This window comes from Conger conger, chromosome 18 (assembly GCF_963514075.1).
Source record: "Conger conger chromosome 18, fConCon1.1, whole genome shotgun sequence".
Taxonomy (NCBI): Eukaryota; Metazoa; Chordata; class Actinopteri; order Anguilliformes; family Congridae; genus Conger; species Conger conger.
This window is the reverse complement of record NC_083777.1, coordinates 17,285,695-17,307,612: the sequence shown is the minus strand read 5'-3', so window position 1 is coordinate 17,307,612 and position 21,918 is coordinate 17,285,695. Positions and strand designations below refer to the sequence as shown.

Below are 21,918 nucleotides of genomic sequence, written 5' to 3'. Positions count from 1 at the left end.
CGGCCACTGACGTCAACCACAACAAAATATGTCACGCGGTCGTCGATCGGCTACGGTTCTCGGCAGTCGTGTGTTTTTTTGGCCAGGAAGGCGGCGACTGAATTCTAGCTGTGACCCACAGGCTATGGGGAATCCATCATCACATAAAGTAGGCTATGTGTAGAGAGCTTGGCTGCGAAAACTTATTTTTCACGAGCTTCAATTCTGTCCACACAAATCGGAAATCCATGCACTGACCGTGTTGAAGTCTGCATGAGCTAGTTAGTTTAACTCGACTGTAACTCAATATAATTGTGGTATAATAGGTTATGTGCATTGCATAATGTATGTGGATTTATTGTCCAAGGTATCATCGTTTCCACTGATCTGCATAGCTAATTTTGCTATTTGGGCCCACCTTATCCTGACTTTTCAAAAAACAGAATTGCTGTGAAATTGATTGTAAACAAACAAGCTGTGTCCCACTTGAATCAGAGACTTAGTTTTGCCGAAAATGCAGCACATACATTGTATAACTGTTAACTCTACTGCCATAACTTTGTAGAACAAAATTCTAAATAAGAAATGCAGCATGTTTGTAATGACAAAATGTAAAAATAGTTTGGGCTTATGTCTTACAAAATACTTTCACTATTACTTTTAAGACATTTGACAAATTAATTAATTGGTAGAGAAATAGTGGTGGAAAGAGCAACTCAGAGAAAGGGAAACGTCAACAATGATAAGTGACATTTTCTGACGCATTGCACTGCATACTTATAAAATAGGAAGAAAAAATGTTGCCTCTTTGGCAGCTTGTCAAACTGTTGGAGGCATTCTGCATTGACATACAGGGAAATTACACCCTGTAATCCTGAATCACTCTAGACCTGGGGTTGGTCCTGGAGAGCCGCAGGGTCTGCTGGCTTTTGTTGTTACTAAGCACTTAATTGATCAATGAAAGCAGTTGGTTAAACTATTAACTCACCTCACCTTATTTTTTGGGTCTGAATCGGTTGCTGATTTTAGGGTGAAAACAAAAACCAGCAGACCCTGTAGCTCTCCATGACCAGGGTTGCCAACCCCTGGACTAGACTGACTTAAATTCAGCACTGGAATTTTGAACCGGTTTGATACTGCAACTCTCCAGGATTCATGTCTGAGATCCCTTGTAGCAATTTCCAAGGTGACATCCTGGAAGTCCACAGTGTCTGCTGGTCTTCAGTGAATCTCAACACTCATCTTTGAGCACCATAACATCATTACATTTCTGCACGTCGTTTCAGGGCGGTCTGTAAAATTATGTGGCGATGTATTGAATAAATTGGTGTGTTGGCCTCTAGCGGGCAGTCGTAAAGACAATGGGAGCTCATGGATGAGCTGCATGAATGAATCTGCACAGCATGACTCCAGCTACACGACTGGCGCTATGGCTTGTGCCTGTTGAACACGGTTCCACCCACAGCAATCATGATCGAGGAGTGAGTCAGTCAGTCCGGAGCCAGCTGGTAGTAGTGAGCAAACGGTGTCTGAGTCATCTCTCTCTAATTGAAGACTGTCTTGATCTCAGTGTGCAGATGGACGCGATTTTACATTGCAAAGCAGAGGATTTGGAGGACTACTACGGTTTGCTGGGATGTGATGAGTTGTCTTCGGTAAGATTCACTAAACGCGAGCAACAGTTTTAGGCAGCGTATTTGCCCGTCTGGTGGCTTCTCAGGATCTCTGGAGTGGATCAAAGTTGGGATCCAAAGACGCATGACGCTCTGAACAAATCATTTTCTGCTTCTCCATACTGTCAGACCTCGCTGGTTCACTAAAGTAATGAAAGGCAAAACCGTTCTTCAGTAACGTCATCATTTTGAAGAAAATGAAGCGCAACATGTGTCAAGCCTCAGCTTTAGCTGGAGCTTTAGCCTCTTCAGTCCGTAGCCCAGCCTATTCTAACTTAATATAACAAAACATACATGAGGGATTCGGAATTTTTTTTACCGTATTTAACTTTGCAACAATTTCTTGCATGAAATTAGACTTTTCTGTCTTAATGCGTTAGTTTACTTACTGACTATAGCTTTTGTTATCGTGAGCAATATTTGAGTAAACACTGGTTGGCTTAATTTACAGGCTACGTTTGTTTTTATTTTAGCTTTGACCAAGCTATCAGAAGCGAAGATGAGAATTGTGTTTGTCTGTAGGCTAGTCGATCGTCTATTGAATTAACCCTGAATTTACAGGAAAATAACCGAACAAGTGAGGTCCAGCGATTACTGTTCTGTGAATTTATGTAAGTTTGTTAGCGAGTTGTGTTTACCGTCTAAGTCATTTACTTTAATGTTGGACAGAAAGCGGGTCGTGTGACGCTGGCACGTATTGGACATACTGGAGTAGAAATATCTCTTTCATTTTAAATGAATTAAAATACTTTACGGACACTAAATGCAAGGCATAAGAAAATAAATAATAAAATAATAAAATAAATAATAAAATAATTAAGATAATAACACACTTTTAACACTTTTACCAGGATTTTAGCATGGTTGAATCGGTAATGTTCATGGTTGAATAGAAATACCTTTAAGGCTTTACTGCAGTGCACTTACACCAAAAGCACCCTAGTGCGTTTAGTGGTTCTGTTCATTTCCAGCATTGGCTATATGCGTCATCTCCCTTGCCAAGCTGATAACATATTGATAGTAAGGGAGAAGGAGTTTGTCCTTCCCATTTGTCTACCCATCTCAGTTTCTCCATCTCAAGAGCCTATAGAAAAGGAAGCTACGATTCATGAGATCTTTCTGCAATCTAGTGCTAAAAAAGTGATTAGTAATGCAATTGTCTGTAAAGGTCATTGAAGCTATTTATACATGTGCTCAACAACATGTATGCTGAAATGTCATAGATTGTCTGCTTATTCACACGCATTGCAGAGACCCTGCACAGACAAATGCTTTCTGCTGATATTTCATAAGATTTAACAAGCAGATAACCAATGTCCAGACCACTGCTACGCACGTCTTTGTGGTGTTTATACAGCTCTGATAAAGCCACTTCCTGATGTTTAATGTCAAGACAGATGGTGTGGGGGTGTGTACAAAATTAAATATGGTTATGTTCCCAGGACGGTACTATACCTAACAGGTTATGAAGATAAATGAAAAATGAGTTTATTCAAGATTTATTTGAATTCAGGGCTTGTTAGACAATACACTGTGAGAATATAGATGCATAATCCATTTCTCGCCATAGTTACATATTTGTGTTTGACTTCGCAGTCTGAACAGATCCTTGCTGAATACAAAGTGAGAGCCATGGAGTGTCATCCGGATAAGAATCCTGATAATCCCCAAGCAGGTAGCAGTGTGAAACCTACCTGCCTTGTGATACAGAGTGAAGCCCCACCAAGGCTGCTCTCCCATCCTATTTAGCTGTCCTTTTGCTTCCTTTTTGGGTTTCCTTTAAGGATGGTAATGCTATAGGTATAGCTGTATAAATCAAATAATGAACATGCATTCCCTCAAAGAACCGTTTGTGTACATTTATTCTTCTTTACTTCCAGTCAGTCCAACAAAAGAGTTAAGCTAACTATTTTCTTTTCAGTCCAGGATTTTCAGAAATTACAGGAAGCCAAAGAGGTTCTGACCAATGAAAACGCAAGGAATAATTACAACCTTTGGAGACGCAGTAAAATAACAATACCATTTCGTGACTGGCAAGCCCTTGGTGACTCCGTCAAAGCTGTAAGTGCATAATTGGTTGGTAACACTGGTTTTTTTATTCAATGTTTTGCATGAAGTTGGTCAATGTGAATGCATGTGAATGTGTTCAACGTTGTCTGTCGTTTCTCAGTCAATGCACTGGGCTGTAAAGACCAAGAAGGAGCCCATGCTGAAGGACCGCGGTGACTCACCCTTACTCAGCCCTCAGGATGCAGTCTGTCAGACCGAGGTGCCAGCTGCAGAAATGCAATTTCCTGAAACCGTAAATACTCCAAGTGAGTGCCACACTTTATTGTTTGAAAATGATTAATTCGTTTTATATGGAAATGTGTTCTTTTCAAGAGAAATTGTATAAACTAGTCCTGCGTGTGGATGATGATTCAGCTTAAACCCAGCTCAAGCCTGATACAAAATAAAATGTGTTTTCTTGTGCTGTCATGAATGTGACACTGTCCATGCACGATGGTACAGACCATTCTAAGGCCCAGCCTAGCCCAGACCCAAAATCTACACAACTGGATTTGTTTATTTACTGGCGATGACTGGAAAGCACTCACCTACAGTACTGTGCAAATTTCAGCGAGCACCCTTTCTTTTATTACATTTCCAGTGAAATCAGCCATTTGGTGAGTGGTAGTTTTATTAAGTGCCAGACCCTAATGCAGGAAACGTGTATTGAACAGAAAATGGCCTCCACCACTGTTCTATCAAATGTATCAGTATTTGTCCATTCTTTCTTTTGTGCACTTTAAGCTTTCCATTCTTAAAATCAACAAACTAGTTAAATCCTTTGTTGAGGACACAGCTGTTTCTTTATTTTTTTTATCAATAGTGTCAATGACGTTATGTTAGAACTCTTTGCCTTCAAAAGTGACTGTATCATAAAAGGGGATGCACCTCATACCCACAGTGAAATATGGTGGTGGGTCAGTGATGTTTTGGGGCTATTTTAATTCCAGAGGTCCAGAGGCACTGGTTAAGGTCAATGGTATAATGGATTCCACCAAGTATCAGGCATTTTAGCTGACAATCTGGTTTCCTCTGTTAGAAGGCCGAGACTTGGCTGTAGGTGGACACAGCAAGACAATGACCCAAAGCATACCTCAAAATCCACACCGAAATGGTTCTCTGACAACAAAGTCTATGTTCTGCAATAGCCATCTCAGTTGCAGGAGCTTCATCCAAATGAAAACCTATGACTGAAACAAAGAGGTTCACTTGATGAACGCGACTCCAGGAATGTGAAGGATCTGCATCGAGGAATGGTCCAAAATCCTTCCAGATGTGTTCCTTAAACTCAAGCATTACAGGAAAGGACTCCATGCTGGAGTGGATACACCAAGTTCGCATTTTGAGTTTAGCTCAATAATGATATTGTTTATTTTTTGAAGTATATATTGGGCATTGCCAATCAAGGGTGCTAGTAATTCTTGACCTCACTGTATGGGTGTGTATTAAAGCTGTAATGTATTGTAAATACAAATAATGCACTTACAGTGGTGTGAAAAAGTGTTTGCCCCCTTCCTGATTTCTTATTTTTTTGCATGTTTGTCACACTTAAATGTTTTAGATCATCAAACAAATTTAAATATTAGTCAAACACAAGTAAACACAAAATGCAGTTTTTAAATGAAGGTTTTTATTATTAAGGGAGAAAAAAAATCCAAACCTACATGGCCCTGTGTGAAAAAGTGATTGCCCCCCCTGTTAAAACATAACTGTGGTTTATCAAACCTGAGTCCAATTTCTCTAGCCACACCCAGGCCTGATTACTGCCACACCTGTTCTCAATCAAGAAATCACTTAAATAGGACCTGCCTGACAAAGTTTAGTAGACCGAATGATCCTCAAAAGCTAGACATCATGCCGAGATCTAAAGAAATTCAGGAACAAATGAGAAAGAAAGTAATTGAGATCTCTCAGTCTGGAAAAGGTTATAAAGCCATTTCTAAAGCTTTGGGACTCCAGCTAACCACCGTGAGAGCCATTATCCACAAATGGCGAAAACATGGAACAGTGGTGAACCTCCCCAGGAGTGGCCGGACAACCAAAATTACCCCAAGAGCGCAGCGACGACTCATCCAAGAGGTTACAAAAGACCCCACAACAACATCCAAAGAACTGCAGGCCTCAGTTAAGGTCAGTGTTCATGACTCCACCATAAGAAAGAGACTTGGCAAAAATGGCCTGCATGGCAGAGTTCCAAGACGAAGACCACTGCTGAGCAAAAAGAACATTAAGGCTCGTCTCAATTTTGCCAGAAAACATCTTGATCCCCGAGACTTTTGGGAAAATACTCTGTGGTCTGACGGGACAAAAGTTGAACTTTTTGGAAGGTGTGTGTCCCATTACATCTGGCGTAAAAGTAACACCGCATTTCAGAAAAAGAGCATCATACCAACAGTAAAATATGGTGGTGGTGGTGTGATGGTCTGGGGCTACTTCAGGACCTGGAAGACTTGCTGTGATAAATGGAACCATGAATTCTGCTGTCTACCAAAAAATCCTGAAGGAGAATGTCCGGCCATCTGTTCGTGACCTCAAGCTGAAACGAACTTGGGTTCTGCAGCAGGACAATGATCCAAAACACACCAGCAAGTCCACCTCTGAATGGCTGAAGAAAAACAAAATGAAGACTTTGGAGTGGCCTAGTCAAAGTCCTGACCTGGATCCTATTGAGATGCTGTGGCATGACCTTAAAAAGGCTCAAACCCTCCAATGTGGCTGAATTGCAACAATTCTGCGAAGATGAGTGGGCCAAAATTCCTCCACAGCGCTGTAAGAGACTCATTGCAAGTTATTGCAAACGCTTGATTGCAGTTGTTGCTGCTAAGGGTGGCCCAACCAGTTATTAGGTTTAGGGGGCAATCACTTTTTCACACAGGGTCATGTAGGTTTGGATTTTTTTTTTTCTCCCTTAATAATAAAAACCTTCATTTAAAAACTGCATTTTGTATTTACTTGTGTTGTCTGACTAATATTGAAATTTGTTTGATCTGAAACATTTAAGTGTGGCAAAAAAAAAAAAAAAAAAATAATAATAATAATAATAATAATCAGGAAGGGGGCAAACACTTTTTCACACCACTGTATGATGACTATTGTTTTTTGGTTAAAACAGCTGTTTATGCGCGTATTGCTATTTATGGATTTTAATTTGTTGAAGAACCGATGCACTTGTAAGTCGCTTTGGATCAAATGCGTCTGGTAAATGTAAATTTTCTGATGCTAAAAAATAAATAACTTGCACTTTGTGACTGTTTGTCAGAGGAGGCTCAGAATATGACCAGCAAAAAGTTCCCTGGCCCGTCAATTTTTGTCTGTGCTGTTCTGTAGTGGGACTGAAATTCCTACTTCCAATACCCTGGCATATTCAGTTGAGATGGTGGACTGTGTATAAAAAGCAATGTAATCTCAACATGGATCACCCAATATGGATGTAGTAACCCTCAAACAAAAGCTGACTCTGCACTTTTTCATTGTTTTCTTTTAAATTCAATGTGTTGGAGTGTAGAGCCAGAACAACACAAATTGCTGTTCCAATACTTTTGTATTTAACAGTGTGCTTTTTAAAAATGTATAAAATAAATAGCCTGTGTTCCTTCTTTCATGCCAGGTGAGAACTACAGCCATTTGCATTTCCGCTGGGCCGCTGGCACTCCATCTGGTCTTTTGAGGAAATTCAGAAATTATGAAATATAATCTTCTGATGATAAGAATAAACCATTTTCTGTGCTGCTTACCCTCGCAGACAATACTCAGAGATCACACCTTGTTAATTTGCATAAATTAGAAAGCAGTTCATTTTAATTTATTCTGTTTCCATTGAGAGTTTGTGCAAAGAAACGGTAGTGGTTTAAGTGGTGTGCAAAAACAGTCCCTTCTGACATGAGCAAATGGGTATTTGCCTTCATCTTTGTAATGTGGTGTTCAGTGTTTGAAGATGTAACCTGTGACAACTGTTTGAAGAAGTCATTATATTTATCCTGAAAAATATAAAAATGCTTAATCGTAATGGATGTTCAAGTGACACATCTGTAGCAGGCAAGTTAATTCTGAAACTGATGTGGGATGCAAGTAAATAATATAAGCATTTAACTGATGTACCATTCCTCAGAATTGCCTTGGTAGCATCTGAAATGTGTTGTAGATGCCAGGAAGAAATTAAATTATGTAGTTTATTGTATATTATGTATTTTTATAGTTCTGTGGCTGCTGTGGACAGGCAATATTTTTGCTGGGGTTATTAAAGATTCGAGAGGTCCATAAAAATTGGACACTATTAATTGGACATTATTAATTCTTGAACAATTATTGAGACAAAGGTGACTTGTGATGTTCATATATTCATGGCCTCGTTGTCTTAAATGAGTGCCACTGTCCACAAGAATAATTTTAAGACACTAAGTATACCAATGCATCTAAATATTAGAATTTTCACACCACCATATCAGATTATGTTATGACAAAGAAATACAGATATTATCTGAAATCAATAAGTAGGTTTTTTGCCTAAGAAAGTAACAGGACTGGAGGGATGTGTTCTGGGTTGCTGGGTGTTTTAGAGTTTTTGTATTTTGTGCAATCATACATGTTTATAAATGCATTCTAAAATGGAAACAATAAAAATATAAGTGGAAAGAATCTCCCATCTGTTTTTTTTTAATACTTAATTTGAGGTTCTTGTATCCAAGGTGTACAGCGGCGGCCTGTAGCGTAGTGGTTAAGGTAAATGACTGGGACACGCAAGGTCGGTGGTTCTAATCCTGGTGTAGCCAAAATAACATCCGCATAGCCGTTGGGCCCTTGAGCAAGGATTGTCTCCTGCTTAGTCTAATCAACTGTACGTCGCTCTGGATAAGAGCGTCTGCCAAATGCCAAAAATGTAATGTAATGTAATGTACTAACGGCGACGATGGCTCAGGCGGTAAGAGCAGTTGTCTGACAGTCGGAGGGTTGCCGTTTCAATCCCCGCCTGGCCTGTGTCGAAGTGTCCCTGAGCAAGACACCTAACCCCTAAATGCTCCTGACAAGCTGGTTGGTGCCTTGCATAGCAGCCAATCGCCATTGGTGTGTGTATATGAATGGGTGAATAAGAAGCATCAATTGTACAGCACTTTGAATTAAGGCGCTATATAAATGCCAACCATTCTACTAAAAACGTTCCAGGAACTATAATGAGTTTTGCCTTATTTCCTATGGCACATGCAAAACCGCTCAAGGAAAGACGTACAAATTTCTATTTCTAAAATATCCTAGAAAATATCAGTTACTGCACTTTAAAAACTGTCTGGGGCCATCGGAAATCATACACTAAAGAGCGAATGTTCCCTTTTAAGGGCTATGATTGTAGCCCATACAAAATGTTGAAAAGAGTTCGTATTGACGTAACGACCAGTCAAACGGTGTTGCCTGATTTTACTTTCCTTTCAGCAAATCTGAGCAATCCGATGGCGCAATCAGTAATGTTACAGTTGTCGCATTAAAAGCAACCCCCGTGCTACTCTGCCTTAAAAGAAGTAGTCTTAGTATACAGCAAGATTAACTAATCCATGGCTTAATTTCCATTATTATTATTATTATTATTAGTAATAGTAGTAGTAGTAGTAGTAGTAATAGTAGTAATAGTAGTATCGTGACAAATCCAGCTGTCTTTTTTTTTTTTTCAACAAAAATGAGTAATCGAAATTCTTCCTTTTATTTTCAACATGCTATATATAATATATATATATAATATAGAATACACGATTTTATGAACTGGAGCAAGAGTCTTTGGAATTATACAAAACCCTGGCAACCCTGGTAGTCAATGACGCTGACCAATAACAACCACGAACGTTTTCTCCCCATAATTCATTGAAATGTAAGCCCGCGCACGTTTTGCACAACTTTGTATTTCAGACAGGTAACTTTAGGTCTTCCTTAATCATTTTAAAGTATTTTTCGGATGATTATCTGTCATTTGGATTCGCAAGGACGAACTAGCTTACCAAGCTTTTGTTGTGTAAATGCCAACTAACGTTAGCATGTGTATAAAGTGAATGATAATTTAGCATGCTGCACGCCTTGTTGCACTTCTGCTAACAAAGTTAGCTAATCGGTTCGAAAATGTTAGGTAACGCCATGTTCTTACGTATTAGCTAGCTGTGTATCCCAGTTGAATTTGTGTTGGCTAAACTTAACCAATTTTGTCATCTTGTCTGAATTCGTCTGAAAATATTAATATCACATAAGTTAGCTAGCTAGCTAACACACTGGTTTGACCATACATTTACTTATTTTCAGGCATGTTTTTATTTTATTTAAGTTAGGTGACATTTTTTTTTTTTTTTTTTTTTACTTCAGTGGTTGCAATTGTTTCATTCTTGCTTTTGAGATTGTAAATTCTTCTCATACCCTGATTAACGTGAGTGCAATACAAATCTTTTTTTGAAGGCTTTGAAACTGGGCGGAGTTTGAGTTCAACAGGGAAATGACTTCAGAAAAACTTTCTGAGACACTGAAAGGTAACTTATTGTAATCCGGTTAAGTGCCCTAGTGTTTGTCTTTTTTGACAGTTCGTTTGTTTAAGTGATTGTGTCACGGAAACTAATTTCATGAAAGCAAAACCTGAAAATGTTACAAAAGTAAATGAATGGATCTCAAAGAATAGTGATTGAAAATTAATTTTACATCCAAGTCAGTTGTTATACTTTTCAAAAGGTGACAGTAGTTGATGTTGCATAGCTACAAATGTTAGGCTGTCATTTATACTAATGGGTACTTTCAGAAATCTCATGACCGGGTTTTTCTTCTAATAGCTGTATTTCAAGACAATAGTTAAAATTACAGAACAAAAAAGAAATTGTCAGGATCTGAAAAGCATATCCGTGCTGACATAGTAAAAAAAATTAAATTTGCGGTTCGCTTGTCAATTGTATTTGTTTTTGTAGATGTTGTTGCTTTTGTCGACGTTTGGTCATCCAGCAAGACTGAGAACTATTCTAAACCTTTCATTCAGCAGTTACGGGAAATGGGAGCCGAGGTTAGTCCACTCATTCGAACATTAGTTTACTATGAGGTTTATACCCAACATGGCAATGCAGTGTTTTATCGAGTGAACCTGCGCTCTTTTTTCTTTCTTTCTGTTTTTATTCAATGTTTCTTTGAGCCAGACTTATTCACTTGATCATAATATAGCAATATGTAAAGTGACCTTGGGTATTCTGGCGTACATGTTCAAATGTGGCAAATGTGCAGTGGCCGAAGAAGTTCTCACCCACTTGGTCGGTTGAATGCTTTAGGTATGTTCACGTTAACATTAACGCAGTGGGTCCACATAGATCCTCAGCAGGTCACTGGTAGAGCAGTGGTGTCTGCACTGATACACTGTATATCAGTGGGGATTTTCCCCACCCTTGCCATGTGTCCTTTGTTTGGCAGCATGGGTCCGCCTGCCTACTCTTTCACACTGCGTAGCAGAAGGCATTGTGAAGCGAAAAGTCTTATGTGAATGTACCATGTCTGGCCTTGGATTTGTTAAACAATATTTAAATAATAAAAATATATTTCACTGTGTGCAGAGAGGTTTTTTTTAACCTTGGTGTAACATCATCATCTTTGCATGATTGCAGGTGTCGAAAACATTTGACAAACGAGTAACTCACGTGGTGTTCAAAAATGGTCACCAGTCCACTTGGAACAAAGCCAAGAAGATGGGCGTGAAACTCGTGTCAGTTCTCTGGGTTGCCAGGTAATTACTGAATTATTACTGTACAATTTTAAAAAGTCAACTTTGTTGATGCAAAAGTTTTAGTGTTAATCAAGTATAATAAAAAGCAACATATGAAACCTAAGTTTAGTACATTTTTAGTTTAGTTTATTCTTAAAATATTTTTTTTCTTCCTCCAGATGTAAAGATTGTGGTGAACACATTGATGAAGATTCATACCCTGCTATAAATGATGAAAGCCACAGGAATCCAGCATTTACCAAGCGAACAGTAAGACCCCCCCCCTTCAATATTCCACATCTTAAAGGACCATAGCAGTGAATTGTTAATCTAAAGTCGTAACAGTATGGTCTGATACACTATTGAAACTTGTTACCATGAATGAGTCTGCAAAAATGGCAGAGCCAAGCCTGGCCATATTGAGATTTAATGCTTAGTTGGCCATAACTTTAGCTTTGATGACAAGGTTTCTAGTTAATGGGTCGATTTCTCCAACACTTTCTGATGGCTCTTGTGTGCTGTCAGTCAGAAATTATCATTCGGTTCAGATTACTTGGAAGCGGGTTAGCCATTTCTGGATGGAATATCCTTCCTAATTGGATCTGTTGTCATTCATTTATGTTACAGCTGGGCATGCGGAAATCTCTATTCTCTTAAAATGCATTTGCTGGGGCGATGCCTTGCTGTATTATATCTATACCAATTTCCCTTGTCTTTCATATACATTATATAAATACGTATGTGTGTTGAAATGTTTTATTCGTTTTTCTGTTCGAAGCATCGATGCATGCAGCCAAGGGACATTCCTGAGCAGAACCCGGAGAATAACAAGTCGATGAAGAGGAAGCTGGACCGAATGATGAAGAGCCTGACCATGTCATCGCCCAGCTGTAAGGGCTGTTTGTTCGAGTGCGCGCTCTGTGTCTGTACGCCTCGCTGGGGGAACCTTGTTGTCGCTGGGTCCTAACGCGCGGTGCGTTTGTGTCCTGCAGCTCCGGACCTCTCCCCGTTCCTCATCGACGAGGCGAGCGGGATCGTTTACAGCCCGGCGTCCAAGAGGGCCAGCACCATGGCACTGCGCCTCAAAGTCATGAAGGAGAAGAGGGAAAGTCTTTCACGGACAGGTGAGCCCAAAACCAATTTCAGAACAGCCTGCTCACCTATGATTCATGGAGGGTCCGCACACTACTCCATTAAGATGAGGCCAAAGATTCAAATGTTTCAGATCAATGCTCTCGTAAGTGAAACGGCAATATATTCTGGCAGCAACCCCATCTACCCCACCTTTTATACACCATAGGTGTGTAGGTCAATGTGGAATTTACAGTCAGAGCGTTCATTTTCAGCTTGGCTGTTAATAAGAAGTTGGCTCCTGGAAGTGAATCAAAAAGGATAATTAATTTGAGCAGTTCTTGCCCTATATCAGATCTGTGGTAGTGTGATGAAATGTATCTTTAGCCTCTGTCTGATAAGGGTCATTCCATACAGAAAGCTGAAGCTGGCTAGCAGGTTAAGAACGCTCTATTTTGATAAAATGAAACCATGAATATGAAAACTGCTGGGGGCAGGTGATCGCACTAACCTATTTTAACTAGATGGGTAGCTACAGCCACAGGGAGCTGCACTTATGAGAGCAATTAATGCAATTCTAATTTGTAGGTGCCTTGCTACTTTTTAACAAAGAATTATTCATAGTGCTATGCTGGTTACTTCCTACTACAGAGTAGATGGCCCTAAAGGAAATATTTTAACTGATCATTGTTCTTTTTACTTTCTGGTTGTTGTAGACGCATCTGATGAAGACGACTCCAGTGATTTGGATATATCTCTTAGTGACCTTCGTAGTAGCTTTCCTGGCAGCAAAAGTGAAGGAGAGACATCCACTTTTGATTTGGGTGACAGTAGATCCGACATTGAAATTAATAGGAGCGCTACAGAATTGCCTCCCAGAACGGACACGACAAAGCAGGCATCCGTCAATCGTCAAGCAAAGAAAAAAACCGTGAAACGTCCATGTCCTCAAGGGCTCCATAGTGAAAGTAAAGGAACAAAAACCCAAGAGCACTCCAGCTCATCTGTCCAAAGCAATGCGCTCGAGTGTCAAACGTCACTTAAAAGTCCGGCTGCATTATTCGGAGAAGGTGCGATCGCTCCGTCGCCTGCTGGACTCAGTTTGTCTGACAGTCGGGCTATCAGAAAGCGGAGGAAATCTTCTTTCAAATGTGACCGAGCTGAAAATGCTAACTCACAAACGCCTTGTACCGTAGCACTATCTGGCGAAAGCGGACCCCCAGTGGAAATGCGGCAAGTTTTAAATACTGAGGGAAATGACCCCTGCGGTCAAACGAAAGCGTCCAAAGTCCACAGCCTCTCCAGGGATTGCAGTAGATCGGTAAGTCTCCCCGTGTCTGTCGCTGATTCTCTGGTCAGAAAAGCTGCTGTTGCCCGAAGGCGGGACCGGCATCACACGGAGCAGGCCTCCCCCCTCGAGGCCTTTTGCCGAAGAAAGGGTGCCTTTCTGGCCCCCGGTGCCAGGGGTTCCCCTGCATCGCCCCGGGTCTCCACGCCTACGGACGACGGGGCCTTTGAGAACTACTTTTCACCCAGCAACCGTGCTGAGGATGGTGGCCGGCAGCACCCACTGCTGTCCAGTCTGCCATGGGAGCCCAGCCCCCTTCCTCCCATTGAGGAGGAGTCCCAACTGCGGAAGAGGAAGAGGAGGATGAGCGAGACGGGCGGTCCCGGTCCGGCCCGGGGAAAGAGGAGAGTGTCCCTGCTGAATGGCATCTGAACCGCATGCCATTCTCTGGAACCACGTGTTCAGGGGTAGCCACGAGTTTAAGGTGGCTTAGACCCCTGTGAGCCACAGTCTGCTCACATTTCTCCACCTGGTTTATCAGTTTATCAGTTACATTACCTCAGTTATTGGGTCTGAACTGGTTTTTGTAAGGTTATAAAACAAGCGAAACCGTTTGACTTTCCAAAACCGGGGTTTGGGACCACTGTTTCCAAGCTACCTTCAAGGGAAAGTTTTTCTTTATTTTTTTTCTGTCGATATATTATCGTGAATACACATTTTTGATTGGCCCAGTGGCTGGTATAGATGCTTTTCGGGGCTTGTCTGAGAAGCAAGACATTTCACTCCAAGCAAATATTGGAGATATTTACAGACTGGTTATTTCGGTTTATTTTCTTGCTTTACAGCACAAACCCCCGAATGCCTGTATACCTATCATCGCAAAGTGACCTCTCTAAAATATCCCTCAAAAACTGTCTGGGCCAATAGAAAAGTGAGATATCTAATATGAACCCTGTGACAGTAGAGCTGTCCCTTTAACAGTGCGGGGTAACAGACAGAATCAGAGTGCTGCTGCTCTTTGCTCATGGTTTTGGGCAAACTGTTTATCTCAAGACAATCTATATGCTGCTGGTGAGTTGGAAGGGAGAGCAATTTAAGGTTGAGTCAAGACTCATAACCTGTCAATGGAACATTTCATAATCCAGGATACTAAATCTTTGGGTTTTCTACAGGTTTTGGGAGGCGAACAATTACTAGACTTGAAATTATTTTCACTCAGAACTGTCTATGAATTTCAGTATTCAGAGACAGAAACACAAAAAAGTATTGGTGTTCCAATGGTGTGAAGTCAGTTATAGAGGAAAGCGGGTTACCTATTTAAAGTATACTGGTAGTCCTTACTGTGAATTTATTATTTTTCCACAAAAGCATTCCTAGACGGAAAATTGTTATGCCATTATGTCTTCTGCTGTTAGTTGAGCTATTTTGCCTAACAGTAGTTTAATGATTGTAATTGTGCTTGTTTGTAGTTCAAACAATCTATCTATGTGTAGTACATGCCACGTGAACTAATCATGGCCCTTTAATCCCTCAAGATCTGGGTTTAAGTTTCGCTGTTTGAGAAATCGATCTCAAAGGGGTCATTTTGGCAGATTTAGTTTTATGGTAATTTTCACAGACTGTTTTCATGGTATATTTTGACATGACTTGTTGCAGGGTTCTGCGTGTTCTAGGCATACAGTATGTTGACGCTTTGTACTTATTTGTCAAACTATTTTTGTGATGCTGGTGATAAGCATTCTGTCCTTAATCTTTTTTTTAAAAATGTGTTACCCTTTTAAATAAACTAATATAATTGGGCTGTTGTTACCACTTTAATCTTCCAGTGTATGCACGAATTTAGAACCCCATTCCGGATGTCATTCATCTGTGTCAGTTGAGGTGGAGTCAGTGCACCTGTTTGTTATCAACCCCCCCGCCCCACACTCTTTAAAGGATTGTATGTAGGGGTATTCTTCAGACCTGGGTGTTCTGGAGTAGTACTCGGCAGACTAAAAGATTCTGGTTATTGAGAAGTGTTTAGCACACACAACAAAAACAAAATGCAGTGAGATCATGAAGATGAACGGGGCCCTGAAGGTAATTTAAATGTTTCCTCTCGGGATCATTTGTTTTGAATTGTCAAGTTAATGTTTTGCTGACTTTGAGGCCTCTTTATTTTATTGTGTGCCAATAATGAGAATTGCATGACAATAATAGGTTGTATATAATTTGACTTCTGGTTTATAATTGCCTGGTTGACTTTTTAACCAAAGGGGTGCTGCTTGTTTATTCTTACCAGTATGCATTTCCATGAAAATCTTCCTAATCTTTTACTGCATGAGTAATTGATTAAGTATAGTAAAATACTTTACGATACGTTTGACACGCACAAACACATACCCTCCGTTTCCTTTGTAAAACTGGGGTCCCTCTGCTGCCGTTATGCTCCTGTGAAGTCTTGTGGGCTTCCTGTTTGTAGCATCTGTGTGGCTGTTGTTGATTGTGTCTTGCACCTGGTTCTGTTCTGGTGATGTTCCCCAAACTACTTCATCAGTATTAAGCCTGGAACACACAAAATTAAATGATCAAGTGGGTTTTGTGAAGACTTGTTATTATATAGTCAGGAAATTAAATGGTCCTATCGGTATAATGTGAAAAATGACACCAAACTTTGTTTTTAAGTGCTTGGTGGGAGGGTTTCCCTCAGTGAGTCAGTCCGTCAGTCTCATCAAGCTCATGAAATGTGGGCTTCAGGGCCTTGGACAGGGTTGGGCTCCCCCCCTGGTATAGGTGAAGAAGGGTGGATACCCTCATATGGTATGTATTCTTCCAAAGGCGAAACCCTTTCTGCGATTGAGAACACGAGATAGTTAGCTGCATAGCTGAATATCTTTGCTATACATGTCTTTGTTCAGCTCCCTGTATACTTCAATGTTATAAACCTAGCAGCGTCACACTTTGCCAGGCAAACTAAATTACCATTTGCGGACTTCATCTTGTGGTTGATTGGGCACAAACTTGGTATCGACATATAAATATCACTGGCACCTCTTTCTGCCATGATAACAGCTGCATCCATTGAGATGTATAAGAACTGGAGGCTGCTTCCAATTAAAGTTCCCTATGGGAACTGCTTAGTGACGCATGATGTTGGTTCATGGAGGCTGCCATGTTTTAGTATGGGGCTTCCGAACATACGGGCTGGGGCTGTTTTGGCACCAAAGCATAATACCGTTGGGTACCTAAACACGTAAAGGATGAATAGGAATAAAACAAATATCTTCTGTCCAGCTCAGTCACTGGAAAGTAATTAGTTCAGTGTGAAGACATTTTAGAATGTAAAAATACTGTCCTAAATATTATCATTTCGCCAGGGTACATTTATGGCTTCAACTTTAAAAGGGAAATCACCGGAGGTTTAATAAACTGCAATACCTCCGTTAAGCACTCGAGTTTGCGACCTTCTGGGAAGGTCAATTCCTGGTCCCCTGGGTGCATCTGCTACAGACAAGTACCGGGAAATTTAGCAGCCACAGCATTGTGCGCTTGTTTATGTGTGACTTCGAACTCGTTTGAATGGCAATGGAATGGCCATCCTGTGAACTAGGCTCGGACCAGAGACGGGGCAGTGGAAAATGTAGTAGTTCTCAGGGTTTAGCATTTTCTTTGCTCGTGTGAACTGTGTCGTGTAGTTGATGGAGCATACGCCTCTAAATAACATGAAGATGACAAGTTTGAAGATCAGGTTTCCTCCGACTTTAAAACACGCGTCCCTCTAGTGTGAACAGAGCAAAAGGGCTGCGGATGTTCACGCTTGCCTTTGATGATGTTCTGGCATTTAACACATGCGCTGCTCTACTGTGCATTCCGTCTGTTACTGACAAATGCACATGTAAGATTGTTACACACGCTCAGTATTGTACTAAATCAAAGCAGTTTTATTACCGTTTTATTTGTCGCCTGAGCAAATATATTTAGGAAACACTGTTGCAACTGGGTGCTGCTCTGATATTTCCACTTCCTGTGTGCGCGTAAGAGAAATTGCTTTCCTTTTTATGGCACATCGTGAAAGTCGATTAAATTTCACCATGAGAAATAAAAAAAGGTTTACTCGCTACTAAAACTGATTTGATGCTTGGTTTCATTTCTCCCGTTTCTAATTTTCTTTTCTTTTTTATGTTCGCTTCTCACAGAATGGGACTTAAAACTGATTTAGAGCATATATTCTTATGATATTTCTTACTCACCACCCACCTGCGTGGTAACCATAGGGCCAACGAAGTTTTTATTTAATTTTTTTTGCTTGGTGCCTGGTCCTCATATACTTCGTGTATTTTGAACTGATAAAATATTTTGGTTTTTTTTAGGCTAATGGAGAGGAGGCCCACGCTGTACTATATATTTATATGTGCGCTTTCGACAGGGCCTGGAGTCGATTAAAAAATGTGGTGTTCATAAAATAGTCACAAGAGGGCGTAAAGCAGTTGCCATAGTTGGAGCAAGAGTCAAATTTGGCACCAGATTTCAAGCCAGCACACTGTTCAGTATATATCCAAGATGGCATGAATTCTAAATGGGCTTTCTTGGTGATATTGCATTCTATCATTTTTTTTATTCCTGAAACAAACAATGCTATTTTCCACCTTCGTTAAGTCCCTCTGGATAAAAGCGTCTGCTGAGTTAATGTAATGTGGTGGAACAGCAGTATGTGAAACAACAGATGGTAGCATTCTGTCACATTGCAAACATGCTGTTTTTAGGGTAGCCTAATGTTGTGTACACCCCCAATGCATTTTTAACTAGTATTTATATATAAGGGTCCTACGATCATGTTACTCAGACTTGGAAGATGGCTCTGTGTGAAATTAAACAGATATCCCCTTGTCTACTGTCTATATTCTTTGTTATTCCACAATCATTTCACAATTATTCCAATCCTTTGATGGAAGGGATGGTAAAGTGGGGCAGTAGGCCAACTCATTAAACCTGGAAGAGGAAATCACTGGCTGCTGTTGCTATATTGCACTAATTTATTTACACAGATAATGAGACTTTTTTTTAAAATAATGTGTGACCAAGATGAAGAACATAGTGTATGGAAGTATATTTAACTTATTTCAGCCCTATCATTGTAACCTTGGTTACCATTTCCATTCTGCTTGCAAGCTGTTGAAACTTTTTGTGTCAATGGATCAGTGTAGCTTAAATGCATACGTTTGTGTGCTTTCTTTCAGGCAAAGAAAACATTAGTTATGACGAGTATGTCCGAAGAGTAAGTACTTTCCATTTTGAATTTCAGAGTAATTAAAAATGCCAGAATTGTGTCCAGTTATTATGTGTAAATGTTTTGGATGTGTTAATGTGTTAAAGTGTTGTATATTTATTCGTGACGGACATGCTAATAGTGGTGTAATCTACTTATTGACATAGTATGTATATAATTAATGAAATGTACTATGAAATTGTGACATGGCATTTTGTGTATTCAACAAAAAGATATATTAAGCAACAACGGTGATGCATTTTAACGCTTAACAATAGATCCATCCAATTCTTTTCTTTTTAATTTTGACAAAACATTTTTTTCATTTGTACGCATAATAATAGTAATAATAATAATAATAATAATAATAATATACCTTTTATTGAACCCCGTGGGGTAATTTGGCCTCTGCATTTGACCCATCCTAGATATTAGGAGTAGTGGGCAGCCACAGTGCAGCGCCCGGGGAGCAATGTGGGGTTAAGGGCCTTGCTCAAGGGCTGTGCAAATAATTTTTATTGTGGCTAGACCGGGATTCGAACCACCGACGTTGTAGCACCCAGTCATGTAAACTGACAGTAGGGCTTGTGTAAACTGACGGTAGGGCTTGTGTAAACTGACGGTAGGGCTTGTGTAAACTGACGGTAGTGTTCTGTGGAAACTGACGGTAGGGCTTGTGTAAACTGACGGTAGTGTTCTGTGGAAACTGACGGTAGTGTTCTGTGGAAACTGACGGTAGTGTTCTGTGGAAACTGACAGTAGTGTTCTGTGGAAACTGACAGTAGTGTTCTGTGTAAACTGACAGTAGTGTTCTGTGGAAACTGACAGTAGGGCTTGTGTAAACTGACGGTAGGGCTTGTGTAAACTGACGGTAGGGCTTGTGTAAACTGACGGTAGTGTTCTGTGGAAACTGACAGTAGTGTTCTGTGGAAACTGACAGTAGTGTTCTGTGGAAACTGACAGTAGTGGTCTGTGGAAACTGACAGTAGTGTTCTGTGTAAACTGACAGTAGTGTTCTGTGTAAACTGACAGTAGTGTTCTGTGGAAACTGACAGTAGGGCTTGTGTAAACTGACGGTAGGGCTTGTGTAAACTGACGGTAGGGCTTGTGTAAACTGACGGTAGTGTTCTGTGGAAACTGACAGTAGTGTTCTGTGGAAACTGACAGTAGTGTTCTGTGTAAACTGACAGTAGTGTTCTGTGGAAACTGACAGTAGGGCTTGTGTAAACTGACGGTAGGGCTTGTGTAAACTGACGGTTGGGCTTGTGTAAACTGACGGTAGGGCTTGTGTAAACTGACGGTAGGGCTTGTGTAAACTGACGGTAGGGCTTGTTTAAACTGACGGTAGGGCTTGTGTAAACTGACGGTAGGGCTTGTGTAAACTGACGGTAGCGGTCTGTGGTTTGGCAGCAGGCAGCACACAGTGCTCCAGGTGGTGAGCAGCCTGGGGGGGTTCTCCTTGGCGGATGCGGTGGGAGAAGGCACCACCCACGTGGTAACGGGACGACCCCGTCGCACCCTCAGCGTCCTGCTGGGCATCGCTCGCGGATGCTGGATCCTGTCCTTCCAGTGGGTACGTACAGAAGGCCCGCTTCATCCTGATCCTGCTGGCTCATAATGTCTGCTGTTCTCATTCCTTGAAAAATCACTCACCCATTCACACCCAAGGAAACGGGTGAAAACCAGCAGGCACTGTGGCCCATCGGGACCAGAACCACTTTTACACAATGTGGACTGTGTGAACTTACACTTAATGTCAGGGCTTTTACAATTCTCGTCAGCGGCTCTTTTGTTTTGCAAATTCTTGTTGTTGAAAACGAACGTTTAAGTTTTTCATTCATGAAAAGATGACACAGATTAAACAGATTAAGTTTGCTTTGTTGATTTAGTTTCAATGGTTCAATGGTTGAGTTGGTGAAATGGTAAAGCACACTGACTAATGACACTTGGTTAAATTAGGTTAAATGGGCTTGTGTGGTATTGAGCATTTTGATCCTTAACATTATACAATATACAGCAATATATTATACAGTATATCCAATATAAAAATACACTTATTTAATATTATAATGATCGTACAGGAAAACTCTGCAGAACTGCTCACATAGTATTGACTTTCTTTGTTCTCTAGTCGTCTGACTTCATTTAAATACATTTTCCAGATCTTGTGCTGCTTGGAACATGGGTGTTGGGTGTCTGAGGAACCCTTTGAGCTTTCTGAACACTTCCCCGCTGCTTCTGTGAGTATCTGAGAAACACCTTGTGTTGGGAAGAGCTTCACTGTTTAATTAAAACAGAAACTCCTGCCGTTTTCAGCTGGGTGCCCTTAAGGCATACTGTCAATGATAATAATAGTGTTCCCAAATTTATTTTAACTAAACGGCTTTCCTATAATCAACCTGTTCTGTGCAAACTCATTATAGAATGGTACTTCTCTATTCAGATTTAAAGGTAATCTGAATTTAGAGAGCAGCTGGACGCCGTATATTATAAACCATGCATTTTTAGTTCATTTTGTCATGGTGGGCTTCCGCTGTCAGCTGTGGAAATGACCTCCTTCTGAGAGGAAGATGAAATCATGAATTCCTCTCATCCTGCATCTGTTCAGTGGGGTCAGCATTGGAGTGAGGGGTTTGTCCTCTTACCACTGCAAAAAAAGTCAGCTTCCGGGCTATTCCGCAGAGGAAAAAACACATTGAGTGTGGGCAGAGGCACACGCATGCATGCATACACACAGGCACATTCAAATGCATCCACACATTCATGCAAGCATTTACACATGTGCACATTGTTTAGTAAAATGCAATGGAATGTTTTCTGAAACTTAGCCAGCTTCAGGCAGAAGTTTAAGATAAACCCTCTGTGTTGCTTCCTGGAAAGAAACAAAGAAGGATGATGACTGCAAGTGTGT

General features: G+C 40.6%; 2 protein-coding genes across 7 annotated transcripts in view; both read left to right on the top strand.

Annotated features, from left to right (window-relative positions):
* Position 1: 1 nt before the first annotated feature.
* dnajc12 (DnaJ (Hsp40) homolog, subfamily C, member 12) lies at positions 2-8,336 on the top strand. 3 transcript variants are annotated; one of them, XM_061227847.1, is made up of 6 exons: positions 2-148; positions 1,550-1,634; positions 3,249-3,327; positions 3,574-3,713; positions 3,823-3,967; positions 4,741-5,298. In XM_061227847.1, exons 2-6 carry the CDS (start codon positions 1,557-1,559, stop codon positions 4,893-4,895), a joined length of 597 nt encoding a protein of 198 aa, XP_061083831.1. In that variant the 5' UTR covers positions 2-148; positions 1,550-1,556; the 3' UTR covers positions 4,896-5,298. The 3 variants fall into 3 exon arrangements, with proteins under 3 accessions (XP_061083831.1, XP_061083830.1, XP_061083832.1); XM_061227846.1 differs by lacking the exon at positions 2-148 and adding an exon at positions 1,340-1,460 and having other exon boundaries at positions 4,741-5,299; XM_061227848.1 differs by lacking the exons at positions 2-148; positions 4,741-5,298 and adding exons at positions 1,351-1,460; positions 7,309-8,336.
* A 1,178-nt stretch (positions 8,337-9,514) lies between these two features.
* mcph1 (microcephalin 1) overlaps positions 9,515-21,918 on the top strand; it is a 29,651-nt gene continuing 17,247 nt past the window's right edge. Inside the window, exons 1-11 of one of the 4 annotated variants that reach the window (XM_061228340.1) lie at positions 9,515-9,555; positions 10,128-10,198; positions 10,625-10,716; positions 11,306-11,424; positions 11,583-11,673; positions 12,182-12,293; positions 12,396-12,527; positions 13,191-13,795; positions 18,979-19,016; positions 20,418-20,580; positions 21,170-21,247. In XM_061228340.1, the coding sequence (XP_061084324.1) occupies positions 10,165-10,198; positions 10,625-10,716; positions 11,306-11,424; positions 11,583-11,673; positions 12,182-12,293; positions 12,396-12,527; positions 13,191-13,795; positions 18,979-19,016; positions 20,418-20,580; positions 21,170-21,247 (1,464 nt within the window). In that variant the 5' untranslated portion in view covers positions 9,515-9,555; positions 10,128-10,164. Of the gene's footprint in view, positions 9,598-10,127; positions 10,199-10,624; positions 10,717-11,305; positions 11,425-11,582; positions 11,674-12,181; positions 12,294-12,395; positions 12,528-13,190; positions 13,796-18,978; positions 19,017-20,417; positions 20,581-21,169; positions 21,248-21,918 lie in introns of all 4 variants that reach the window. The other 3 variants (XM_061228341.1, XM_061228339.1, XM_061228342.1) reach the window with 3 other exon arrangements.

What these genes read in the sequence shown, in the direction of transcription:
- dnajc12 (XM_061227846.1), top strand. An exon ending in TCCTGATAATCCCCAAGCAG is followed by an intron (nt 3,328 to 3,573) that starts GTAGCAGTGTGA and finishes TTTTCTTTTCAG; the next exon opens with TCCAGGATTTTCAGAAATTA. An exon ending in TGAAACCGTAAATACTCCAA is followed by an intron (nt 3,968 to 4,740) that starts GTGAGTGCCACA and finishes TTCCTCTGTTAG; the next exon opens with AAGGCCGAGACTTGGCTGTA.